Here is a 27,130-nt window from a genome sequence, read left to right as displayed (position 1 = left end):
GCTTCTTCTGTAATTACTAATTGAGCTGTATCGGAAAGCAGTCCTGGGCACGAGAGCGCAATCTCTGTTCTTCAAAGCATTTCAGAATACGGGGGACACTCCACCATTTTAAGCCAATGAATAAAAAAGGATATAGTTGAGCTGAACGACCAAGAGGTCATGTGTGTATTTATATACATCACGTACACACACATTTCACTCTACATCCACATGTGTGTACAAAACACCTCTGTAAGGACGTTCATAGAGTTCTTTGCCTCTAAGGCTACTTTAGAACAGCTTTAGAGAAGAGCTCTAAAAAGAAACCGAGCACTAACATGAAAAGAAACCCAGTCTGTTAGGATTCTAAAACCAAATATCCTCCCTCTTCTAGGTGGATTACTGTTCTGGTCAACTTAAAGGTACTCTTTCTCACACTGTTCACACATTCAACAGGACACTTACCCCACGTGTACCTGCTTGCATTAAATTTGCCCAAAGAGTACATTCCAGTTTGTCATTTTTAGGAGACTAAGTATTTTATAAGGTTATTTTGGGAAAAACATTTTTTAAAGACGTGTATCATTTGTCCTTAAACACCTCATACTCACGGTTTTAAATTTTGTTTTTCAATATTCATTTTTATCCATGTGAACTTTATTTTTATGCGTAAACATACATGTCCCATATAACCCCAAGGTTCTGGGTTGTTTGTTTTGTTATTTTTTTTTTAAATGTCATCTTATGAGAGTAACTTTTTAAAAAATAAACGGTCTAAAAAAGGTTTTCAGCCAACTGAAAGAGTACTTAAACACAATTCCTTACAGGTAGAACATTTAAAGCTGAAACAACGTGCACCGATCATCCTTCTCACCTGGGCTGAGCTCCACCAGGTAGGGCAACTTCTCGGGCGGAAGTGCTGAGCCGTAGCCGGAACCCTCGGCTCTCTCTTTCCCTTTCACCAGCTTCCCGTCGACATGTTTCTTCGTTTTCTTCGGGACGTAGTCTGGCGGCCTCCTCTTCAACTGAAAGACTAAAACCCCTAGAACAGAATGTTGTAAATCATCAACCAGACTCAAACAGGCGAGGATGGCTGAGTGACTGATGGCCAACTCCCGTAAGATTTATCAGGAAAATATAACTTAATAACACCTTTCAAGGAATGATCGAGTGAAGGTTTACTCAATTTATACTTTTACTCAGTGGAGGAAATATTAGTCACTCGTACTCTGAAAAACTCTGGTAGCCATGTGCAAAGATTATTTTTTTAATTTTCAATGTTATTTTTGAGAGAGCGGGCAAGCAAGCGAGCACGATGAGCAGGGGAGGGGCAGAGAGAGAGGGAGACACAGAGTCCGAAGCAGGCTCCAGGGTCCGAGCTGGCCGCACAGAGCCCGACGTGGGGCTCGAACCCACAAACCAGGAGATCATGACCTGAGTTGCAGTCAACACTTAACCAACTGAGCCACCCAGGCGCCCCTGCAAAGATTATTTTAAATCAATGACTACCCAAGCATATTACATGCTTGAAAAATACCAGAGCATCAGTTTAAGAATAAATGAATGCTTATATTGGTAACTAACCCTATGATCAGTTTACACACACACACACACACACCACCACACATACACAAATACATACACACAAAAATGTTTTTTAGTTGATCTGATTTTTAACTGAATTCACTCAGAATTCAAAGCAATCTGACTTTATAATACAGTTCACTTTTAAACAGTCTAGAGAAAGCACTAAGCACAAGTGTACTTTTTAAACTACCAACGTACATTCAAGCACTGATAGGATGAACTGGCAATAAATCTTTATGTCTTTATTACACAAAGGTCCTCCACTGAACGACAGTCAGCTTATCACGTGAAACTGAGAGCAAAATGAGATTTCATCAAAACATAGCTTTCAACCTTCCTGCTCTGAAACAATCAGCAGAAACTAAACAGTGAAAAGTCTGGTTTATTATCTGAAATGACCGAATTGCTGACAATCTTCGGGGCTGCAGGTTACAGTCCCCCCTGTAATCAATCCGCCCACCTGGTCAGCACAGACAGGACTCCGGCTCCTCCTACCACAGCGTGACAGCCCGCTCCGGGCCCACACCCCCGCTGCACGTGGGCTGAGTGTGGCCCTCAGGACAAGGGACCAGAGGAGCCATTCAGCAGGTCTGGGGAGGAGGGCACAGACAGCCACGCCCGCTCTCCTGCACCCCTGACAGTGTCACACGGCTGACACCCCAGGCAGAGGTTTAATGTAGCATATAAGCGATTCTGTAACGAATAAAATTACCCTTTACCTCGGTCAGTTGGCCACTCCCTGAAGATCTGCAAAGGACACTCGTCATCGTCGAGGATCGTTTCTTTAGCACCGTTTTCATCCGAATGCTGGGCTCCAGGAGGCAGCATAACCTGAAAGGAACAAATAATTAACTGTGACGACACCAGGATTCAGAAAAAAGAACTTCCCGTAAATAAAAGTCACAACAGAATTAAACGGACCAAACCCCCAGTCCTCAAACCACCAACAATGGTGGAGGAGCACTGCGCGGAAGCGGCTTCCAACGCGGCTCAGCCTGCTGGCTGTGCCGCGTCTACTCACTTGCCTCTCCGGCCCCCCAAAAAACTAGCTGAGTGATTGTTTTGTTTTGTTTTGTTTTTTTTAAACAAACTCTTATGGAAGGACTGTACGTACTGGTCAGATTGTGAGCAATTTCCTCAGGAGAGATCACTCTACTGTAGCTCCATCCCCCTGGTCCCTAACCCACTTGCGCACTCTCCGGTAACCATTTTTACAAAATAGTTTCATCTAAGGCGGGATCTCTCAGGATAGCTGTCACATAACGACAAAACAGAATAGCTCTTTCTTGTAGATAACAGCTTTATGATTAAATTTAATCAGATCATTTAGATATACTACAGGGTTATTCACGCAACAGATGTCTTTAAGTGTCTGGTTTAAAATGCTGCATTCACGACGCTCTTAAAATTCATCATGCCATAATACTTACTACTTTATGTTTTCATGGTAGTCAAACAGCTCTCTGAATAACCTGGGAAAGCCGCAATAATCCAGAGCAAAAATGAAGGGGACGGAGGCCCAGGGACCTCATGCACCTGCTGGATCGGCCCACCCTTCATTCAATTTGAAATACTAACACGTCACAACACGACTACAGAAAGTAAAATATGAGAAGCCAAGCCAGTGGCATCGGAACATTATTTTCAACGTCCAGTACTGCAACAGAGTTCTGTTCACAGGCCCTACCACCTAGATACGGCCTCACACTCACACACCAGATGGATGAGACTCTTGTGCAGAAGCCTACAACATCTCCACACTGCTTCAGATTACCTTAAAAAGACAAATGCATTACAACACACCCTCTTGCTAAAGTAATTCATCTTTCCTCGTACTGCTTTGTCCTGAATTTGGTACCTTGGGCTTAGAACACACAGTTCAGGACCTGACCTTCACTCCTCTTTTGCGTCCCGATCTTTGTCACACACCCTGGTAGATCCGGGCATGTAGAACTACTCAGAGCTCTCAGAGCAGGCCATCAATCCCATACTTCCCCGATTTCTTGGGCCTGAAGGCCGGTGACCCACTGGCCATGTCTAGCTCAACTACAGCTCTTCCAGGAGGCCTTCCCTGATTGCTCTCATTTCAGCACTCCATGTTTCTCTTCTCATTCTTGGCTTCTCTGTAAGTTCCTTTAAAGACAGCTGTTGTTTTTGTAACCTAGCAGAGTATCCAACAAGAGGAACTTAAATATTTGTAGAATAATTGAACAGCCAGAACAACGATGAGCATGGAAGAGCTACGTATCACGAAGCTAGCAAGATGGCAAGCCAAGAAAGAAAACAGGATTAAAACGGTAATCGCCTCCGTACTGCCTACGAAGCAGAATTTGCAAGGATGTGATAGAACAGAAAACCCAAAGCAGGAGACCCTCAAAAGAGATTCAAGTGACCTCAAAGAGGCCCGTCACTACAAGCCCGAAGCAGGCTCTTACAACCTCATGACCCTGATTAAGGTGCCCTTACACTTCTGAAGTTCATCCGTAAAAGTACAGCAGAAATGAAGGAAAGGGAAAAGATGATAAAGTTCATTACCATGTATTATATCGAACGCACCTTTACGCGGAACTGAGTATTATTTAATGGTCCACGGTCCCCTGGCAGACACTTAAGCGATCCCAAGTACGGAGCACAAGGTCAGGCCCCGGTAACCGAGCTCCTGCCCCGGGTGACCACAGAGTAGCAGGGGCAGGACTCGTACACTACCGATTTACTGACTTTATTCTGACCAGGAACACCGTTTATAGCCGCTGCTGACCCCAAGTGTAAGGAGCGCGTATCCAAATCCACCCTTATCCGTGGGCCCAATTAGGTGCTTCCCGTGGGTACAGCAGTTCCCACCACGCGCTCCTCAACGGAAGGCAAGGGTCCCCAGGGCCCAACTACCGCAGGGCGTCCTCTACTTCAGACGTCACCGCCAGGAGAAAATGCACCAGAACGTCCCGGATCTTCAGGATTTTCCCTCCAGAGGGAAGACACAATTACCTTGGTTACCTGCTCTCCCGACCTGACCCGAGGCACCCCCCCCCCCCAAAGTATGGTGGAATTTCAGGTCATGATACAGTTTCTCTATCTATGAACGCTAATAGCCAGAAACCCAGTATAAAATATACTTTTGCACATCTGGAAGCACGGTTTCCCCTTGCAACTCACCAATCCTAGTTCTTGCTCTTCCCTAGTAAGACCAAAGAAACGAAAGAGCACATCAACACCAAACGCTCGTGGTCACCTATCTTCCCCACCCCACGGAGACACGAGCTTTGAGGCGCTTCGTCCCCATTCCCAATCATGCAGGATCACTGTGAAAAAGTGAAATACAGAAAAGCCCAAGGAAGAAACGAACCCCACTGTGAGAGAACTATTTTTACGACCACGCTTTTGGCAATGACCTTCACCCATCTACCTCACGTAAGAGGCTCACATCTGCATCGCACGTGGTATTTCAAAATCTTCCATTCCCTGCCCTTCCCCTCACGTCGGCGGGTAGTGACCTGGAGCGTACCCTTCCCACGCATCCACCTTGCTCTATGGTCACAGATGCACACACAGGGGTTCACGTTGCTTCATTTTATTTTACGGTAATTGTTTTTCCAAATAAAGGGTGTTTTATAAGATGGGTTTAATTCATCATGTTTCACAGCCACAGGTATTCAATGGTACAGATGGGCATCCCTTCAGTGATGGGTGCGGAGTTTGCTTCTTACTACCTGCTGTAACACACGGGAATGAGAACAAGCCCTCACAGAAACACACTCGGGAATTCACTAGCCCCTTGTTTTAGATAGACCGTAACACTTCTCACCTTATTTATAAACACCATTCTCAATCTCAAACGCTACGTCCACTCTGAAGCGGGTGCTCTGTAGGATGACTGCACAGATGCCCTCCAGACCCTCCTTCGCCACCACTGCTGGGATGACCTCCTGTGCCGGACTCTATTCTGGGAGCCTGGCTGGATCTTTCCCTTTCTTGGCCCACTCCGCCCATCTTGCCGGAGAATACCCTGCGGTACCTTTTTGAGAAAGGCTGAATGGGTGGTAAGTTTGGCCTTACGGGTTTTGAAAGGTCTTCGTTCCATGTACCTACCATTTAACAATCTGGACTGGAAACCATTCCACTCTGAATTAGAAAGCTACATGTATTCCAGACTCCGTGACCACTACTGAAATGACTGGCAGCAATCTTGCCCCCCAATCCTTTATATGCGACTCGAATCTTTCTCCTTGGAATCCTTGCTTTCTTTTCTCTAGTTTTCTACAATTTCAAAATAGTATGCCCTGGTTTGGATCTTTTTCAGTAACTGTACCATTATTCAGTGGGCCTTTTCAAACCAGCAACTCAAACCCTCCTGTTCGGGGAGATATTCTAGTACATTTCTTTGGTAACTTCTCTCTCTCCCCATGTCCTCTTGCTTTCTCTATCTGACCCTCCTTTAGGTAAGTGTTAGGTATTCTACTGCGGATCTAACTCTCTGATCTTTTCGTTTTGTTCTACACTTGGCATGTTTCCTTACCTTTATCTTTCACCCCTTTTATTGATACTTTTCTCCTATCCCTTATTTACTTACATTTATAAACTTCTAAGGTCTGAGTGTCCCCTCTTACAGGACTTATTTGGTCTTATTCCACAGATACACGGTCTTCCTTACTGTCCGAGTCTCTCGGTCTTTGAACACTTCCGTCTGCTTTCTGTCTTATCTCATCTGTGTTCTTTTGCCTGTTTGGGTTGGTCTTTCGTCTCAAAGGTGTTTCAGTGTCTGTTGAACCTTGGCCGTCCGTTCATGTTCAACAGTGAGTCACGAGAGACCTCAAGGTGAGGGCCGTACGTACGTATGTATGCACGAGGATTCCTGCCAGGAGGCCTGAGGTTACTGGACCAGCGCTTCCACAGGTCAGTTTGCATACACATCCTTCTCACGTGGCCAGAGAGTGCCTTCTGGGAGAAGTCCTTAAATCTTCTGGCCGTCAGCATCCTGGGCAGAGGCTTCCGCTCCACCCTCCCGCTTTCAGTCAAGGCCCTTGCTGTGCCCTGTGTGCCCGTTACCCCCAAACACAAGGCCTCCTCCCCATCAGGTCGACCACAGCCTTCACACGGAGACAAGAGACGGCAGTTGGAATGGGAAGGAAATCTGGTGGAGTCCACTGCTTCTGGGAACCTTCAACCCAATATGATTTAGCTCCGCTTTCAATGTGGACTCGGGAAGTGCTAAAGCAACTCATTCCTGGGTCCGCGTGGGCTCGTGACATGGGCACTAGCAAGCTCCTCCCTGGCGGGTTCTCTCCGTAGGCTTTCTGCGGCCCAATGAGCAGGACACCTGTCACGTGCTTCTTCAGAAATTCACTCACAACCCTATCTTCCGCCATCTCTCCTCTCATTCTCTTCGTTCTTGAGCACTTAGACAAGTTTTTATTTCTTTGTTGTCATTTTAATGGGAAAAAAAATCTGTTCTCTCATCTATTTTCAGCTGACAATTCAACTATATTTATCAAACTACAAAATCTACCAAACCGTTTTTCCAACTGAATATAACTTCTTAGCTTTTCAACAAAATTAAAAGGCATAAAACTCAACAGACTCTTTTACTTAATTCAATCTAGCTAATAAAAGAGGTCTTAGACCTCTACTCCGAGCACTACAAAATACTACTGGGAGCACAGAGATCACACACACAGAGGTGCACTCTGTCCACAGCCTAGAAGACTGGAGACTGAGGACAGGGTGTCCCCTGACTTATCTAGAGTCCATGCAAATCCAGTCATAACTCCAGCAGGTTCTGTGCAGAAATGGACAAGCTGATTCTGAAATTTATTCAGAAACATAAATAATACAGAATAACTGAAGCAATTTTTAAAAGCAAAAACAGGGGCCCCTGGGTGGCTCGGTCTGTTAAATATCCAACTTTGGCTCAGGTCATGATCTGACAGCTCATGGGTTCAAGCCCTGCGTCGGGCTCCGTGCTGATAGCGGGGAGCCTGGAGCTTGCTTCAGATTCTGTGTCTCCCTCTCTCTCTCTGCCCCTCCCCCCACCATGCACATGTGCGCGGTCTCTCAAAAATAAATATTAGAAAAAATAAAAGCAAGAACAAAATTGGGACTTATTTACCTGATTTTAAGACTTATTATCAATCTAGTTATTGATACAGTGTGGTGTTCACAAAAAAATAAAATACAGATTAACAGACTCCAGAAATAGAACCACACACACATACAGCCAATTGATTTTCAACAAAGACGTTAAAGCACTCAACAGGGAAAAAAAGAAAGTCCTTTTAACAAATGGTGCTGGGTCAACCAATTATCTGCACCGGAAAAAATGAACACCTGCCCTGATCTCACACCAACATATAGACGCTAACTTGAAATGGAACAGAGACCAAAACGTAAAAACTAAAGTACAAAACTTCAGGAGGAAACTGTTTGCAACCTCAAAAGAGGTAAATTCTTACAGAGAACACAAAAATAATAGAAGGCTTAAAAAAAAAAAAATGTATTCTCTAAAGGGCATCATTAAAAAAATGAAAAGGCAAACCAAGCCACAGACTGGGGAAAAATATTCACAACACATGTATCCTACAAAGCACTTAACACAGAGCTATCAAGAGGGAAATTAAAACCGTTTGCCACACGGACATCCCATTATACCCTATCAGAAAGGCTGATTCTTTTTTTTTTCTCAAAAGTATTTACTTTTGAGAGACAGAGCATGAGCGGGGCAGGGGCAGAGAGAGAGGGAGACACAGAATCCGAAGCAGGCTCTAGGCTTCAGCCTCTGAGCCATCAGCACAGAGCCCGACGCGGGGCTCGAACCCACGAACCGCGAGATCACAGCCTGAGCCGAAGTCGGACGCCCGACCGACAGAGCCCCCCGGGCGCCCCAGAATGGCCGATTCTTAAAATAATTGACAGTATCAAACACAAATGAGGAAGTAAAGCAACCACAACGTGATTTAATTGCTTTGGAAAACAGTTTCAAAGTTTCCTAAAAAGTTACACATACACCTGCCACCCAGCATTTACTTAAGAAACCAGGTCTGTGAGGACACCTGCACACACATGCTCAGAGCAGCCTGACCGTAACCGCCCAAACCCCAACACCGGGAACAACCCAAATGCCCGTCAGCAGGTAAGCGGGTGAAAGCACCGTAAACCATCCACATAGCGAAATACTGCTCAGCAACCGGAAGGAAGCCAGTGTAGACACGCCAAGCACGCGGCCGACCCCGAGCTCCCGGCGGAAAGCAGGTAGAAAGACCTCTGGCTACACGACGCCATTTATGTGCAGTTCTAGTCCACGAAACCGAGCGCCAGAGAGCACTACCTGGGATGGAGACGGGGTAAGGGACTTTCGAAGGTGGGGGGGTGTTCCTGGGGTGGGGGTCGGTACTGGGGACACCGCAGACTTCAAATACGCACGGTTACTGCCTCTACTTACTCCCCGGTCATCTTGTGCGGCGGGGGCACTATGGCAAGTCATACATCACGGTTTCGTAATCAACTGCTAAGATGGGGAAAGGAAGGGATTTATTTCTTCTAAAACTCCACTGCCAGGAGGAGATTTTGCCAGAGAAATCCCGGTAATGAAGAAGTCAGCATTTCCTCGTGACTGACTTAAGGGTTAAGAACTTTCCAAGGAGTCTGCCTCGGGAGAGAAACCCTGCTTGATCTCACTTAGTGTCAGCCACTCAGCTGTGAGGAAAAGCATCTCATGGTCTCTGAGTACCAGGGTGAGAGACGCAGGCCTTATCTCCAAGACAGTCTGGCTACTAAACACACCGACCAAACGCTCGTTAGAACAGCAAACTGGAGTCCACTTAAGAGGGGGACTGTCACGAGGTATCTCAGTGAAAACCTTAAGACGACATCATGAAAAACACGAAGTCACCTATGTACACAAAATAAGAACTAAAGATATGTGTATACAAAAGCGTGGGCAGTGGTTATCCTTTGGTATTAGAACTATGGGTGATTTTATCGTCTTCACCTTTTTACACTTTTTCTTATCATAAGAACATGTATTACTTCTGTAACAGAAGGGGGATTTAACACAGGGTTTCCACGTATTACATTTTAAATGATACAGTGCGAAGAAAACCAGCCTACGCTGAACTTCACTCAAAGGCTATGTTGCCACTTGAACGAGAAGTGCCGGCATGTGTAGCACTGGTAAGTTCTGGCTGGGTAGTCACTTACCCGGGCGATGCAGTAATCTTTAGGGTTCTCCTTCTCCAGACCGTATTTCTCTAGAGCCTCGGCCACAGCAAAGTCAGCAGGATCCGTGGTGGACAGCAGGATTGTCTTGTAGGGAATGTTCGGTTTTAAGCTATCTGCATAAATTCTCAGTGTTCCACCTGAAAAAAAACATTCAGACATCTTTGAGCACTCCTTTATTTTATCCCAGTAACCGAGACAGCTAATGTTTATGATCACTTTAAAAAAGGGCATCTAAGTTCCGGTTGTAATGAATGCAACGATGAAATCTGTGTTCCTAATTCCATACTCCTTTCCTGCTAGGCAACACACGTGAACAGTCACCTGCTGATCCAGTAACACCGTATGCTGACTAGTCCTGTGCGACAGAACGGATCCTGTTCCCTCTTCAAGCCCAAGTAGTTCTTATAACGATGAACCCATTTTCACCATGGTTCAAAGATGAGAAAAGGAAGAAACTCCACGGTGTTCCGACAGTGCTGCCTGTCAACGATTTAGCACACGCGAACCCACACAGAGGCCCGTGTTCCGATGCTGAGGACGCAGCCATGAACAGTCCAGCGTCCTGCCCTTCAAACAGCTTCTACTCTAGGTGTGGGGTGCGGGGGGTGGGGGGTGGGGGGAAAGAGCGACAAGAAAACCTAAGATGGCGGCACGCGTTGTGAAAAACACAAGCATGGTGGTAAGAAAGACCGTAACCGAGAGCTTCCTAAGCTCGTGGGACTGTTAAGCCTTCTCGAAGATGGACACCTGCCATGAGCCCTGGATGGCCAGCAGCGGCGGCCTCATGGCCACCTGAGGACCTCTCTGGGCAGGGGGCGAGCAGGTGCTAAGGCCTTCAGCTGGCACAGGTCCGGAAGGCTCACTGGCCAGAGATGCACCCGAGGGAAGGCAGGGAAAACGCAGTCAGGCTGACCGAGGCCAGACCACGTGGGACTTCGCAAACCATGATCGTGAGGATCATGAGGGTCTGGGTTTTACTCTAGCTGAAGTGGGAGCCACCGGAAGGCCTCAGTTGCACGTGTGCCCGTGCCACGTCGGGAGGCGGGCACAATGCCACCGGTGCTCTAAGCGGCCGGGTTTCCGGCTGAAGCAGAGCCGCAGAGGGGGACGCCGTCCCAGCAGGGAGGCCAGCTGTTAAAGCGCGTGCTCCACTAGCCCAAGGTGCTCCCTTCTGGCTTCATCGTGCCCCGCTGCCAAAGGCACATTCGGGGCAATTTATAAGGAAAACACGTACAAGAGAACGAGTAAGAACCATTTTGCAGACACAGGCAACCTGTCCGTACTGTGCCCATCAGACAACCAAGGAGCAAACCAGAACGCCTGTTCTGAAAGCTGATGAGGGGGCCTTGTGCCCTCCCTTAGGAGGCTACCAAAACATGCGAGTGGTCAGACATCTAATTTTTCTGAAAAATGTGGCATCTGCTCGAAGTCTAGACAAGTACTTTGCAACCCCAAGGTACAGACTGCAGAGAATCAAACACTTTTTGTCTGAAAAAACTTAAGGTCGGGGCTTCCCAGAAAACCATTTTCAAGAGTCAGTATGGCTCCTACAGATACACAATTTCGAGCAGCATTTCTTCTAAGGGACACGCCACGATGAGGCGGCTGGAAAACTCAGGCTCACGTGGCCAAACTTCACTACTGGATGGGTTACTTTTGGCATCCGTTTACCCATCTACATCTAACTTGGTTTCAGTGTACTGAGTGTTGAGAGGGTCTAATTCAAACAGTTTCCGGTTTATAAGCCTAACACCACGGTGTGTTTGTCACGGAGGCAGGCACCACCCTCCGTGCTGAGGAGGAAGAGTGGAGCAGCCCAGTAAAATGGACTAAAACTCATTTGCATCAATGTACGTTTTGGTCTCTGATGAAGGCAGGACTGGAGACGAGTACACGGAGGCCCGCACCTCTCCAGGACCCCGAGTGCCGGACCCCGGTCACAGCTGGCACTCCCAACACGGGTCGTGAGGACGCCGAGGCGGGAGAATTCCCACACGGTCGCCGACGGTGTCGCAGTAAGAAATCCGTGGCTGTAACTGGTGCTCATGCCCCGTGCCACGCATCAGCTACCTGAGACGCACGGGACGCTTCCGGGCCAGCTCCTCGGAGGACACCACAGAGCGTGCCTGAGTGCTTAACCGTGCTTTACAAAGCCCAGGGGGGAAGCTTCCTACGGGCCGAGTCCGATGGGCCGTGAAGGGAGTTCAGTCATCAGAACCGAGGGGGCAAACTGTCAGGCTGACAAGACACGGAAGTAATAGACTGAGCGGTCACTCTCGTTACACTCACCCGCACGTGACCACATCCCACGGCTTCTACCGACAGGACAGCTAAACCAGTAACTGTAACAGGTTACGAGAATACATTTTTGTTTTTTTTTTTTAAGTTTATTTTGACAGAGTGTGCACAAGCAGGGGAGAGGAAGAGAAAGAGAGAAAATATCCCCAGCAGGTTCCACACTGTCAGCACAGAACCCCAGGTGGGGCTCGACCCCACAAACCATGAGATCATGACCTAAGCTGAAATCAAAACTCAGATGTTTAACCAACTAAGCCCCCCCCCCCCCCCCCGCACCCAGGGCGACTAGTCACATTATGTGATCACTTTGCAGTGTATAAGAGGATTGAATCATCACAGTGTATACCTGAAACTAACAATGTTTGTCAATTCTACTTCATTTTATTAATTTATTTTTTTTAAGACAGAGTGCAAGCCAGGCAAAGGGGCAGAGGGAGAGAGAATCTCAAGCAGTCTCCATATTCGGCACTGAGCCCGATGTGCGGCTTGATCCCACAAACCTTGAGATCATGACCTAAGCCAGACGCTTAGCCAATAAGCCACCCAAGTGTCCTGAGAACATAGTTTTCTAAGTCATTTATTAAAGACAAACAAAATAGCTGAACTTAATATATTTGACTGGTTAATATTAACCACAGCTATTTTGCTAACAATATTTAGGTTTTCAGCGTCTCTTGGAAGTCTGGAGAGAAAACTATTCCTTCTACCCCCATCCCTCTAAAGCTCTACTTCTTAGATGTTCTGCTAGTTTTCCTAATTCCTTGGGAGACTGTTTTGCTTCGTTTCCTCCTTTCACTGCCCAGTCCTCTTAACAGCGGCCTTAAGTCTTCCCGTTACCTACATACTTTCTACAAAAAGAATCTCACCCACGCCCAGTGCCATTACCTGGCAACCAGAAATTACTCCCCAACTCTCTCCCTCCATCAGACACTGCTGCCCGGTGCCTGGTCTAGACACACTGCCCTTCCAGCTCAAAACAGCCCCCCGATCACACCGGCACCTCAGCAAAACCTATCTTCCGCTCACAAATGTCCTCTCGTTCCAGAGCAGCAACACCCATCCCAGGAAAACGGGCGTTATCCAGAATGCCTCCCCTCCCAAGTAGAATCCAGTCTGCTCTGGGTCTGTTAACTCCGCCTCTTAGGAACCTGGTGCACCCCTTCGCTCTCGGTGGCCGCGCTCAGAGACGGGTCCCCCGCGAGCAGCAGACGCCCACTTCCAAAGCGACTCCCTCAGATCCAACTTCTACTCTGCTCCCACAGTCACCACTCCAATTTGAAGCCGAGGCGGAGCTAAAAAGCTCTCTGAGGGGCGCCTGGCTGGCTCAGTCGGTTCAGCGTCCGACTTCAGCTCAGGTCATGATCTCACGGTTCACGAGTTGGAGCCCCGTGTCGGGCTCTGTGCTGACAGCTCGGAGCCTGGAGCCTGCTTTGGATTCTGTATCTCCCTCTCTCTCTGCCCCTCCCCTGCTCGTGCTCTGTCTCTCTCAATAATAAATGTTAAAAGAAAAAATTAAAAAATAAAATACACACACACACACACACACCATGCTGGGTACATCTGCCTTAGGAATTATTAAAGCACATTACATTTTTAAGAAGCAAACCTCTAAAATCAGAAACAAAATAAAACAAATATAAGTCAATATGCAGAGGAATCAAATAGGTGATTTCCAAACACAGTAATTTTTTCTCTTTTCAGATTAAATTCTAGTTAGTTAACATATTTGGTAAAACTGGCTTCAGAGGTAGAATTTAGTGCTTCATCACTTACATGCAACACCCAGTGCTCATCCCAACAAGTGCCCTCCTCAGTGCCCATCCCCCACCCACTTCCCTCGGTTTCTCTATCCTTAAGAGTCTCCTAGGGTTTGCCTCCCTCTTTCTCTTCTCCCCTTCCCATACATTCATCTGTTCTGTTCTTAAATTCCACGAGTGAAATCATATGGTATTGGTCTTTCTCGGACTTATCTCGCTTAGCCTAATACCCTCCAGTTCCACCCATGTTGTTGCAAATGGCAAGATTTCATTCTCTCTCATCACCGAATAACATTCCCCTGTATATATACACGCTACATTTTCTTTATCCATTCATCGGTCAGCAGACATGTGGGCTCTTTCCTTAGTTTGGCTGTTGTTGACAGTGCTGCTAGAAACACTGGGGGGGATGTGCCCCTTCAAATAGCTGTGTTGTTGTTTTTTTATCTTCCAAAGAAGATATCCAGATGGCTGACACACGAAAAGATGCTCAACATCACTCATCACCAGGGAAACACAGATCAAAACCATGATGAGATACCATCTCACACCTGTCAGGATGACTAAAATTAATAACCCAAGAAACAACAGGTGTTGGCGAGGATGGGAAGAAAGAGGGACCCTTATGCACGCACTGTTGGTGGGAATGCAAACTGGTGCAGCCACTCTGGGAAACTGTATGGGTTTCCTTAAGAAGTTAAAAGTAGGGGCGCGCCTGGTTAAGCATCCGACTTCGGCTCAGGTCACGATCTCGTGGTTCATGAGTTTGAGCCCCACGTCAGACTCTGTGCTGACAGCTCGGAGCCTGGAGCCTGGAGCCTGCTTCGGATTCTGTCTCCCTCTCTGCCCTTCCCTGGCTTACACCCTGTGTGTCTCTCGCTCTCAAAAATAAAAAAAAAAATTAAAGACAGAACTTCCCTATGATCTAGGAATCACACACTAGATAGATATTTACCCAAACTAGTTAGTTATTTGACAATATAACCTTACAAGATACACTCACAAGCAAGTTTCCCAAGAAGCTTCAAATTTTTTCACGATCATACTGTTGCTAATAACAGTATCACTTTGCTTTTTCCTACAATAAATCGTAATGTCAGAATAAAACAATTAGACGTTATTGGTGTCAGGTGGAGAGAATTTAGCCTAAGAAAGGCTAGATTGCCTGAAACCGAAGCAGTAAGAAACACGTACTAGAAGTCAGCTAGCTCTGTCCACTGAAGGGGGGGGCGAGCGAACACTACGCAGCACCAGGGAGCTCTCTGAGCAACCAGAAAGAGCGAGCATTTGTAAGAGAAACAGCCACCTTCCTAGTCTGGGGCAGCACATTCCCAAGGTGAGCCCCGGTGTCCTGTCACGCAGGGAGACTCCCCAAGACCACCGGGGACACGTCAAAGCCTCAGGTGCCAGGTGGAAGAGACCCTTGCTGTCTCAAAGTGACAATTCAGGAACCAGTAAGGAAGGACAGTAACTGCAACAGACGGAAAGACACTGACAAGTTTTAACTCCACGAATTCGTTAAAAAGCTCACAACCACTGCTCACCGGTGGATACTGGTACGGGAGGTATTTCCGCCCCGCTCCCTCTCCCCGCAAAAAGCTACCCCACCTCCTCCCCTAACCAAGGAAGCAGAGCCGGAGGAAAACCAGGGTACACCTGGATGCAGTCGGCAAAATCCCCAAGACAAATAACCCGGGTCTCCACCGCACCCCAGTAAGGACGAGAAGCAGGAGGGCAGACAAGAGGAAAGGGAACCGCAACGAACGCCAGCCCGACCAGGTGCCACCTGCAGGTGCTATCTGGATCCCACTCCGGGAGGGATCATCGGAGGCTGTCGGGAAGAAGCCAACGACGACCAGACAGTCTGAGGCCCTGGGGGAACTGCCGTCAAGGCTTCGGTAAGGGACAACAGTGCCGTGCTTCCTTTCTATTTCCCAGGAACCTTCACCTTCGGGAAAGTGCACGGACATAGAGGATGAAATCCCGAGAAATCTGCGAAGCGGCGCAGATGTGGGAGCAGAGAGGAGGCCGGGGCGGTCGGGGGCGGAGGCCGGGTAACAGGCCCACGGGGGGTTCGCCGCATCTCTCTGTTGTGTTGTACGTACTCGGAAGTTTCCAGAACCCAAGAATTTAAAACAAGAGCTGCACCGGGGAGGAGGGCCTAACCAGACCCATCGCTGACGGGCCCCGGGCCCCAGGCACAGACCCGGGGCGGGCGCGGCGGCCCCGCCCCCGCGCACGCGCACCTGAGTCCGGCCGTCCGTCCGAGCTCCGGAACTCCTGCATCCGCCTCTCCAGCTTCTGCTGCCGCCGGCGCTTCATGACCACCTCGGGGTTGGAGATCGTGCGCGTGAAGCTGGTCTCGGGCATGTCTTTGTAAACCTCGGCAGCCAGTCGGGAATTCTCGCTGCAAGAAAAAGAGGCGCCAGCGGCGTCCGCTCAGGGTCGCACGGGAAACCGCTCCGCCGCAGTCACACAGCGGTGACGGCGGCAGGTGCTCCCCGGCTCGCTCCGCAGCGGGCCAGGGTCTGCACGCACTGGTACCTGGTGCCCATCGGGACTGTGGACAATCCGGTCCCTCTCGACGCAAGCTAGTACACGGAGGAGAAACGGATCATTAAGATCTTATAGCCAGTTTACGTAACAGCCCAATTGCTGTGCATTCGCTAACCAGGCTAGAAGAAAAACGTGCAAATTACACGTCTGGAATTTCCCCAGTGTTTTCCTAAAAATAGACCAAATGAGTGACAAACATTCCAACCACAAGAAATAAAGAACTGAATATACTTTTGGTAAAAGGCTTTTAAAATTATAGTAAATCTTGAACTCTAATAGCATGATTCTTGAACTAAAAGATTTAACATTCACTTTCTTGAAGGTAAATTTTCCTAAGAAAATTGCCCCAGCGGCTCCTCCGACAAGCAATCAACTGTCCAGAGGGCAGAGTTTTTGAAAACTGCATATTCAGGTAAGGCGGATAAAAGACTCAATTTCGATAAATACACTTTAAGAGGTCATTTTTAATCCTAAAAATCATTTAATTAGGGGCACCTGGGTGGCTCAGTCGGTTGAGCGTCCCACTTCGGCTCAGGTCACGATCTTGCAGTTTGTGACTTAGAACCCTGTGTCCGGCTCTGTGCTGACACCCCGGGGCCTGCTTCAGATTCTGTGTCTCCCTGTCTCTCTCTGCCCTGACCCCACTCACACTTGGTCTCTCTCTCAAATGTTAAAAAAAAAAAAGGCACAGCTGCTCTTCTCACTGGTCCTGCCAACCCCTGATGACGTGTTCAGTGTATTGAAGAAACCACTACCGGGGCGCCTGGGTGGCTCAGTCGGTTAAGCATCTGACGTCAGCTCAGGTCACGATCTCACGGTCCATGAGTTCGAGCCCCGCGTTGGGCTCTGAGCTGATGGCTCAGAGCCTGGAGCCTGCTTCCAATTCTGTGTCTCCCTCTCTCTCTGCCCCTCCCCCGTTCATGCTCTGTCTCCAAAATAAATAAATGTTAAAAAAAAAAAATTAAAAAAAAAAAAGAAAAAAGAAACCACTGCCACCTTAATTTAAGGACCAAAGGAGAAAGAAAAAACAAAAAAACAAAAAACAAAAAACACCCAGAAATGAAAGGTCCACAACGAAGAAAACACTGACAATAGTATGCTAAGAACAATACTGTTCAGCAGGTTGATTACCTGAGATTAGCAAACCCGGGGAGAGGGGTCTGCCCCTGCCAGCCAGGAACCTGGTTAGGGGAGACCCCTCAGCTCCCCTCAGCACAGAAGAGCCAAGCACCCAAGCTCATTTCTTAACTGACGCTTGTCCTTCTCACAGTTTATCTGGTAATTTAACAAGGTCTGCTTCATTAAATAGGACAGAGACGGAGACGTTTCCAGAATTACTTACAGGTCATCCCCTTGGAAAGGCCGATCATCTTTCTCAGATGCCTGCCTCACTGCCTCTTTCTCTCTCTTCTTTTTCTCCTTCTTCTCTTTCTTGGAGAGAGTTCTCTTGAAGTTCTGGATAACACCTTCTTTCTCCTGCTTTTCAGGTCCGTTGCTTTGAGCCTTCTGATAAAAGTAACATCATCACTAAGGCAGCTGTCGGCACAGAATCACAGAAAGCCTCTCTGGCCTAGCTGACTTCCTCTTGATTACAGCCAAAACCCAGCTCCCGAGACAAGGAAAGGTCTGGGGAATGGAGAGGTTCTTTATCTTGACTGGGCTGATGGCTACAGGCGTGTATTTACCAAAACTTACACATTCAAGATCTCCGCATTTCACCACGTTTATCTTTTACCTCAATTCAAAATCAATATGCAAGCAAGCAAGCAAGCAAGCAAACGGAAAACCAAACCCAGTAAAGAAAACCGGAGTGGGACTCAGGAAACCAGATTTTCAATAAATAAAATTTAAGTTAGACATAATTTTAAGTTACTTAAAAAAAAAAAAAGGAACCTAATCAAAATACAGAAATAGCCAAGTGTTTAAATCACTATCTACTTCATACATGATTTCTCTAACCTTAAAACAAATACAGGAGTAGCCATAAGAAACTGGCTTTTTGGATGCAAAACTAAGTACTGTTTGTGCAAAACTTTGTATCTTCTTTTCCAGATCTTATTTGCTTGCTCTTAATTTACAACTTGGCCTGTGAGCAGATGACACGGAGACAAAAGTTTTTTTTTAATCTAATAGGTTGACTGTAAACATTCGAGACTAGCAAGAAAGGCTACTGTACTGGGAACTAAACTGCCCTCCGCTTCATCTACGCTGGCGCCCCCATCCTTGCCACCAGCCACGCCCGTGCTGTCCTCACCCTAACAAGGGCCCGGATGCCCACGAATGAGCCTCTCTGGCCCACAGCGGGGCACTCAGCTGAAGTCACGGTGCAGAGATGAAATAAAACACGGACCAGAGAAGAAAGAAGAGAGATGCCCGTTACTACTTTAGAAGAATCTGCTACAAAAGCAACAAGCACTAGAGCAGAGAACAAGAAAGGCCAAGAACACTCCTCAACGTGGAGCACCCGCGTCGCAACACCGTGAAACTCTCGTTTCCAAAAGGGAGTAATGGCACTCGTGTCCCAACCTGTTGGGGACTTTTCTCTTGACCTCTGCATTTGCTACCACTTTGTTTCACACAGAAATTATCGTCATTTTCCAACTTGACCCCTATTCCACAGTGTTCCATGGAAAACAACCAGCAGCACAGGAACTCCAGACACCTACTGCCTGAGAAAGTTTTAGAGTCACTCAATTACATTAACCCAAGAGAGTCTACAGACAACACGGAAAAGGTTTTCACTGTACCTTATGAAGTTGTATCTGAAAATTCACACATAAATAGGTTATTAAAACTTTACTTTCCCTTCTGATTTTTATTAAAACAGATTTGGACTTTATAACTCGGTAAAAAAAAAAAACAACTGGTGGTTACTTCATCATTAAATCTCTTAATAACAAAAGCTGACATAATGCTTCTTTGGAAAAGTAAAGGGCAACATTAGGTATTCGGTGAAACAGGATGAAACAGAGAAGCAGGGTTCTGTTTACATTTTTTTCTGCACGAAGGGTCATTCGGGTCATTTAAGAAGAGAAGCAAAAAGTGAAGCCCTTATCACATTCACATGACAGGTGTGTTTCGGCAACCCTGGGCCCGGGACACTGTCAGCACGAGACCTGGATGGAACGTACCTTAGGAGGAAGGGCATCGTTCTCGTTCTTAAGAACGAATCTGCCCTCTCGGTCATCTTTATTCCAATTCAACTGCACAACAAGGGGTTTCTCATCTATATCCAATCTTCTTTCTTCTTCAAATAATGAAATGAAAAAAAATTAAGTCATGGTTACTTAATAGCACTAGCTAATAAAACGTTCTGACATACGTTTCATTTTACCACCAGTACTAACAGGCTGAAATGTAATCCAAAATAGCAAGCGGGAGTTTTAATGATCTACTATTGTGTTGGTACTAGAACACATACTACCACGTACCCAATGCCAAACACTGACCAGGGATAATTTCCTTACAACACTTAGAATCCAGTTGGGAAAAGAGAAATGCACACAAACTAGAAGAAAATAGAGGGCTCCGCGAAGCCTCCCTCTGTAAACCATCTCCTATGCAGCTGGAGGCTAAGACAGTAACGTTAAGAGGACACAAAGTTCCGCTGACCTCCGTGACAGCTCCTCACAGGCCCGGGAGCGAGTGACCGTGGTGCTCGCCCTCCTGGCTCCTCCCGATCCTCCCAGGCTCGCCACCCAGCCCTCAGGTCACCTAGAGAAGCCACCGCCCCGTCCCTCGGTGCCGACAGCGTGCCACTACGTTTAGCGTGTTCCTTCTTGCTTGAGTTCTAATAAGTCCCGGGGCCCACAGAGGGGCTCCTGCAGAGCCCGCTCACCCGGACCACCTACCGCAGCCTGCAAGGAGGTCTTTAGCAAACACAGGAGACAGAGGCCAGCTGAAGTAGTACTGTGGTCAAGGAAGCAGGAGTCAACAGGACAGACTTAAAACATAGACTGATAAAGACTTTAAGTACTATACGCAAGCAGATTATAAGAATACAGAAATAAGTGCTAATTTGTTTTATGAACTGAAAAAATGAGAGATGAAAAAGCAGAGCAATAAATGAGGGACTGGATCAAGAAGTTTGAACCTGATGCTACAAACCAAAATTACCAAGTTTTTCTTGTCGCAAGATTTGTACTATATCAAAATCCTTCGCGTGCATTTTTTTAGAGAGCCGGTTTTAACAACAATCAAGTCTAAATCATAAAAGTAAAACAAAACAAGGGTGAGCCATTCTAACGTGCGTGTGGCAAACTGGGAAACGGAAGTACAGTCAGGGTCCCTACTACAACTTTGTAACTTGAAGATACCTTTCCGCCTCAGTGGGTTTTGTTTGTTGGTTTTAAAACAGCACAATTTTTGGAAAAGTATCTTCCAACTGAGTTCACCGAGGAATCCTACCCACAAAAAGGGTAACGGTGGAGTTTCCCTGGTGGTGGATGTGCGCGTCGGGCCCAGAACTCAGCCCTCGGGAGCGGCGGTCTCCAAACGTGCACCAAGGCTCCCTGCACACTCACTGAGGAGCCTTTTCGGTTTCCAGGGGAGCGAGTCGCACCCGCCACAGGCAGCCCGCGTGCACAACAGGCCGCACGGTCCCTCCCGCTGGCAGCGCCCCAGACCTGCCCGGAGAGGGATCGAGGGCCCCGCTCCCCACCCAGGGGCCAGAGGCACACAAACCCCATCAGGGAAGAACGGTCATTAAAAATGGAATGAAAGCCGTACTTTTCCTTTCATTTTCTGTGCACTATTTTCCAAACACGTACCAAGTTGTTAGCGCATAAACAGACCATAACTTGTCTGAATCTAACTACTCAATGAAACGAGCCCCGCCCCCGACGCCCCTAGGGCTCTAGGACGTGAAAGCGCAGAGCGCAGACAGAGGGCTCCTCCCGGCGGCAGGGGCACAGGGGGAGCCCGCTGCTCCGAGTGCAGGGGTGCGGACGGCCAGAGCCACACGGTCCCGACGCGCCGCTCACCGCGGGAACAGAGGACACCGCCTCCAGACACCTTCGCCGAGTTTTCACCTCCTTACCGCAACACAGTTTACTTTTTAATTAAAGAAAATTTTAAGGAAAAAGTTGTAGTTTCTTCTCAACAACCTAGTTATAGTGATTCTGAGCTAAAGGAAAAATTCAACCTCAGAAAAACCATCCAAAATTAATTAAGGTTATCCTCTATCATCAAATCTAGCTTTGGTGTGGTGTATGTAGTGGGATCTCCTCATAATGTTGACAGAGTAACAAAAAAATACGGCCTGTATCTCCTCTCCAGGGGAAAAGTGTTTGGCCATTCCTGAATTCCATGCAGTACAAGAATTCTTACTCTATTTCAAATATACAAAGAAAGCTGCAATTTTGAAGTCAAGACCAATAACGCATGTTCAAAGAGTATTTCTGGATGGAATTTAACAGGTATTTAAATTGGGTTTTGCTATATATGTAATCCTTTAGTTGTTGCATTAATTGGAATCTGTATTTTTAAAAAAATTTTTTACGTCTATTTTTGAGAGAGCATGAGCAGGGGAGGGGCAGAGAGAGGAGACAATATATTTTACAGGGGACTCAATATTTCCACAGCACTCATTAAAAAATGTATAAATTTCTACATCTCTAATGTTTGTTTTTGAAGAGTGAGCAAGCACACACATGAGAGTCAGAGAGCGGGGGTTGGGGGGAGAATCCCAAGAAGGCTCCACACTCAGCGCAGAGCCCAACACGGGGCTCGAACCCATGAACCGTGAGATCATGACCTGAGCCAAAACCGAGTCGGATGCTCAACCGAGCCACCCAGGCACCCCAAATTTCTACATTTCTAATCAGTCCAACTTAAATTGCGATCTCGTATGTAGGATATTTTCAAAAATTTCAAACATTAAAACAAGGAGAAATGACTACATAAGTTTCCCCAAGATACCCTAAGTATTCCAAAGAATAAGGAAAATATACAACCTCACATTATAAAAATACTCATTTTTGTAAGATTGAGGATTCATACCCATAATATTTTAACTGGATTAAATTGTAGTGTCATAATCTATACATAAAAGTTACAGGAGGGGCACCTGGGTGGCTCAGTCAGTTAAGTGTCCGACTTCGGCTCAGGTCATGATCTCACCGTTCATGGATTCAAGCCCCGTGTCGGGCTCTGTGCTGACAGCTCAGAGCCTGGAGCCTGCTTCCGATTCTGTGTCTTCCTCTCTCTCTCTCTGCCCCTCCCCGACTCATGCTCACTTTCGCTCTCGAAAACAAACATTAAAAAAGTTAAAAAAAAAAAAGTTACATGAACTAGTTCTCCAAAAGCAAGTAACATACGGTTTCATCAATGTGTATGGGCGCCTAGATCCACTGGTGAGTTTTAAAGACGAAACGTCATGCTAGTTATCTTTGAAGAAACTAAGTGTACAATACTTTCATCCTAACTTCCACCAAATCTAATTCCTGGGATCCTGTCTGAATGTTTCACAGACGCACAAACGCCCCCCAACGTCCCCAGGAAGAGAAGGGCCAGCGGCAAAGCAATGCTGTGACAGAGATGCGCTCTGCACACAGGAGTGGTTCGGAAGTTGTCTACACAGCAGAGGCTACCCCGCCAGTACCCCGTGTGTGCACACTGACCTCCGCTGACGTGAACTTCGTAGAGGGAGTACTTTGGGGACGACAGCATCCGCATGTCGGGGCGGAATTTCTCTGCCAGCGTCTCGATCACGTCTTGCGTGGTGGCCGTACTAGAGACCCGAATGCATTTTGTTGCGAAGTTTCCAGCAGCTTTATCTTGAAAATAAAATCTCATTACGCCATGAAACTCCAAATCCTAAAGGAAAACGGAAAGGAAAAACATTCTAAAATAAGATTCAATTTCTAGAATAAAAAGTCATTCACCATCTTTAAAGAATGTTTCATTACTGCAAACATCTGAGACAGAAACGGAGAGACAGGGTTTAGGCTTCAAACTGAATCACGTGACTTGGGACAAGTTATTTACAACCTGCGCCTTACTGGTCTCACGTATACGACAATGGCCGCGGAGCAGCTGACGTCAACGACAGCTAATATTAACAAGTCTCCAGCCAGTGCCAGGCACACCCTGACACGCACTACTTGGCTGTGTCTTTAGAAGGACGCGGGTTAGCAGATTCACTACTAAACTCTATTTTCAAGATTCGGTCATTGAAACACGAAGTTTAAGGATCTTGCCCGGTTATGCGGCAAATCACGGTTAAAACCCAGACCCACAGATCCCCAAAGTCCATGCCTAGCAATCCCTGAGGTCCTGTCCAGCCTCAAAATCATAAAGCCTAAATGAAGGGACGACTCAAACCACAAAGGACAAACGTTAGCCCCAATTCTAACATGAAAGCGAATAGATGGAAACTCTTAGCCTTTGCAGAATCGAAACTAACTTTCATATGAACTACTGCCCAAAATCAATGAACACGGTTTTTCTCAAAACCGGACTTCTCGAGATAAATAGGGTGGGTCTTACAAGCACAGGAACTGCAACGTGGTCTAGAGCTGGAGCCGTGCAACTACAGCATGCCCGTTCCCGTGATTTCTTTTCCCTTTCTGGTCAATTAAAATGCAGGTTATTTCAGGGAAACTCACGTCAGCTTCCAGGCCCTCTGCTATGACCCAAGACTCGGCGGTCCGTATCCCACAGGATGAACCACTACATCAGAGAACCTGGTTTTTGTTCTGTGGGGGACACTGGACCTGGGGATACAAGGGGGCAAGGTCCTGCGCTCCTGTGTACCCCACTGTTTCCCCGAACACAAGAAAAGCACAGCTCCAAACAAACTTCCAAGCAGCATTCCACCTCGTCTGCCCTCACCGCCCTCAGCACCGCTGACAACTCTTCCCTCTTCTCGCCTTCCACACCGGCACATCGAGTCATTCCACCCTCAAAATACATCTAGAATCCACCCACAATTTTGTTAAAAGTCAGATCGGGTCACTCCTCGGCGTTACTCCTGGCGATGGCTCTTGTGTGGGCTCCAAGCCCATCACAAGTAAGCTTTTCTGTCCTCCCGACCTGCTCACTTAATTCTTCACTAATTAACTATGACCTAGTAATTATAACAATTACGGGATATTAGAATGTGGTTAACTATATAACCTGGATGAAAATTAAAACAGAAAACAAGACAATAAGGCATATTTATAGCCCCGAAGCTTTACTGTACTCGCTCAGGCCCCGTCCGAACGCTAGGCAGTAGTTAATTTCCCATTTCCCACTGTCCCAGGGGAAAATACAGAGAACGCGAGCATGTGTTAAAAAAATTAAGAAAAATAAAAAAAATAATAAAAGAATGCCATGGAACCACAGACCTTGGGCTGAAGTAAGGCCATGATTATGGAAGGGAGACTGAAAACAGCTTTATGAGTTAGCAAAATGGGAGCTCTATCAGTCCGCTCTGGTCTCTCTGAGTGATAAACTGCTCCTCTGTCCAGCCTGGTCAAGCAGCAGAGAATGTTAAGCAGCATCCTCTTTAAATGCTCTTCTCCGTCTCTGGTGTTACTCTGGCGATCCCCAACACCTTTGTAAAGTAACCATGCGCGTGAAAGACGGTCCTGTACCGGTTAGTATTCGTAACAGCCCACCCTCGCCAAGTGCCCGGTGGTGCCAAGCACCTGCCTAACGTTACTCGGCGGCCCCAGTCCTCCTCAGCTCCTGGCCTCTCCCCACTCGAGCCACAGTCTCCACTTCTGGGTCTACGCTCCCCGTCCACCACCTCCTCAGACGTCAGAAAACAGGAATTACTGACGGTCTTTGGCTGTACAGATGTTAAGTCGTTATTATGGGAGTCCCATGTTTATCCCAGGGTTCTGGCGCTCCAGTCGCCACCACTCTGAGATCCTCTTCACCCTACAGCCACAGTCTCCAACAGGAGCCGGCAAAACCACTCCAGCTCTTCCAAGGGCTCCTGCTTTATAGACGAAGCAAGACCAACCAGGCAAATTCGCCTCCCGCCCTATCACTCTGCTAACAGGAGAGTTTCCAGCATTTGTGACAAGACTAAAACTGACAGATGCACCTATGGATCCCAAAGACAGGAAGCACCCCTTTCCCAACTACCAGAAATGAAAGATTTGGGAAGGAACACCCAACTAGACAAGAGCACAAACGGAACAAGAATGTACTGACGAGCATGGGGAGGAGGAGGTCCCTCACCCTCAAGAAAATCCCTTATAGAGAGATGGCTACTGTTTATAGGGAAAAAAGTGTAAATACAAGCCTCCATCATTAACGTGCTTCAGCTACTGATCTCACATAAAACGTTGAAGTAAATGGAAAAAAAAGAGTAAACCCAAGGGTAGAAATCTAGCAAGTAACAGCACTTCCATCGGCAAAGAACTAGTATTTCTGTGGATGTTTTTAAAGAAACAAATTTCCAGGTTCTACCAAGCCTAAATAAGGTGGCCTACTAGAACTACCTTTAAATTCACTAGATAAGGGCTAATAAAGATTAACTGTGAGGGGCGGCTAGGTGGCTCAGTTAAGCATCTAACTCTTGATTTCGACGTAAATCATAACCTCACAGTTCACGAGATGGTGAGACAGGAGCCCCGCGTCCACACCCCTCACGGAGCCTAATTCTCGCTCTCCCTCTAGCCCTCCCTTCGCACAGTGCTTCCCTTCTGTGACTAAGTCCACAGAATTTTCAGACCCCAGAAAACTGATAAAGCCAAGTTCTTGAACCTAAAACTTCTGCATATAACGAGCAAATTAACAGATAATAGTAACGTGTATTAAGGGCAACCATATGCCAAAACTAAGAGTGCAGCATTTAACACCTCAAACATGAATGAGATACCTTATCAAGGCGTTAAAAAAGAAGGTTCCCCAGACAGGGAGTGTGTGTAAAGTGTAACCACACAGCTCCCTAAGGGCAGAGCGACACAGGAGCTGCCCCCTAAAACCTGAGCTGTTAAACCCAAGCTCTGCAGCCCCGTCAGTTTCAACACTCACTCCATCCCGGGAAGGAGAAACACAGGACTTTTCCCCTTTATGACAAGCACATCTCAGCTGAAGACCGTATCTGAGTGACTTATCTGACACATGTGAGCTCAAATTTCCTTAACTATAATATGAAAATAAGACGCTTCTTTTGAGGAGTCAACTACATAAAGAACCAGCCGTCAGAGGTCCCACTTGAATGGTAGCTTTCCTGAGGGACCTCGTTCATGGTTCTAGGCCCTCCCTCAGTCTCTAATACGATGCTTCACAGGTAAAATGAAAAACAAATTTGAGTCAAAAGTTCCAGTAACAGGATCTGATTCTTCCAGCTTTGGTTTGTCTGTCCTCCACCGGTAACAACTCTGGAACAAAACCTTAAACCTGTGAGAACTATCAAGTCTCGATCACTGGACTAATGTTCTGATAATGCTGCAGACTAATACAGTTATAATTTTACAAAGACCAATGTTTCCTTAAAAAAAATCTTTATGCAAATTACCCAAGACAACAATATTTAAAATGAAAACACACTACTGTGGGTCCTCCGCTCTCTAAAGAAGTGCCTACTTGCGAGCAGCATGTTTTCAAGGAAGAAACCTCTGTTTGGAGCAGGCAGGACGGCAGCTCCTGTGACTAACCTGCACGGTCCCTGCACTGCGCACTCTCGCCACAATAATCTGCGTGAAAGGCAGAAGATACATCAGCTGTTTCCTTTCTTTATTCTTCCCGACAGGAAAGCAAGGTTCTTTCCTAAAGGTGTACATTTACCTTTGCATAAACCT

The 27,130-nt window shown here is 46.9% G+C and overlaps 1 protein-coding gene across 6 annotated transcripts in view; it reads right to left on the bottom strand.

Annotated features, from left to right (window-relative positions):
- Nucleotides 1–27,130, bottom strand: part of AFDN (afadin, adherens junction formation factor) — a 138,999-nt gene that overhangs the window by 79,537 nt on the left and 32,332 nt on the right. For 3 of the 6 annotated variants that reach the window (XM_078447566.2, XM_081795791.1, XM_081795792.1), the window contains 7 exons: nucleotides 23,009–23,204; nucleotides 19,520–19,635; nucleotides 17,731–17,894; nucleotides 16,079–16,239; nucleotides 9,757–9,914; nucleotides 2,286–2,397; nucleotides 854–1,021 (listed from right to left, as the gene is read on the bottom strand). In XM_078447566.2, coding sequence (XP_078303692.1) covers nucleotides 854–1,021; nucleotides 2,286–2,397; nucleotides 9,757–9,914; nucleotides 16,079–16,239; nucleotides 17,731–17,894; nucleotides 19,520–19,635; nucleotides 23,009–23,204 — 1,075 coding nt within the window. Of the gene's footprint in view, nucleotides 1–853; nucleotides 1,022–2,285; nucleotides 2,398–9,756; nucleotides 9,915–16,078; nucleotides 16,240–17,730; nucleotides 17,895–19,519; nucleotides 19,636–23,008; nucleotides 23,205–27,130 lie in introns of those variants that run through there. The other 3 variants (XM_078447567.2, XM_078447568.2, XM_081795793.1) reach the window with 2 other exon arrangements.

The sequence above is a fragment of the Panthera onca genome, chromosome B2, assembly GCF_046562875.1.
Source record: "Panthera onca isolate mPanOnc1 chromosome B2, mPanOnc1 haplotype 2, whole genome shotgun sequence".
Classification (NCBI taxonomy): domain Eukaryota; kingdom Metazoa; phylum Chordata; class Mammalia; order Carnivora; family Felidae; genus Panthera; species Panthera onca.
The sequence above is the reverse complement of the archived record's forward strand: the minus strand, read 5'-3'. Positions and strand labels throughout refer to the sequence as shown.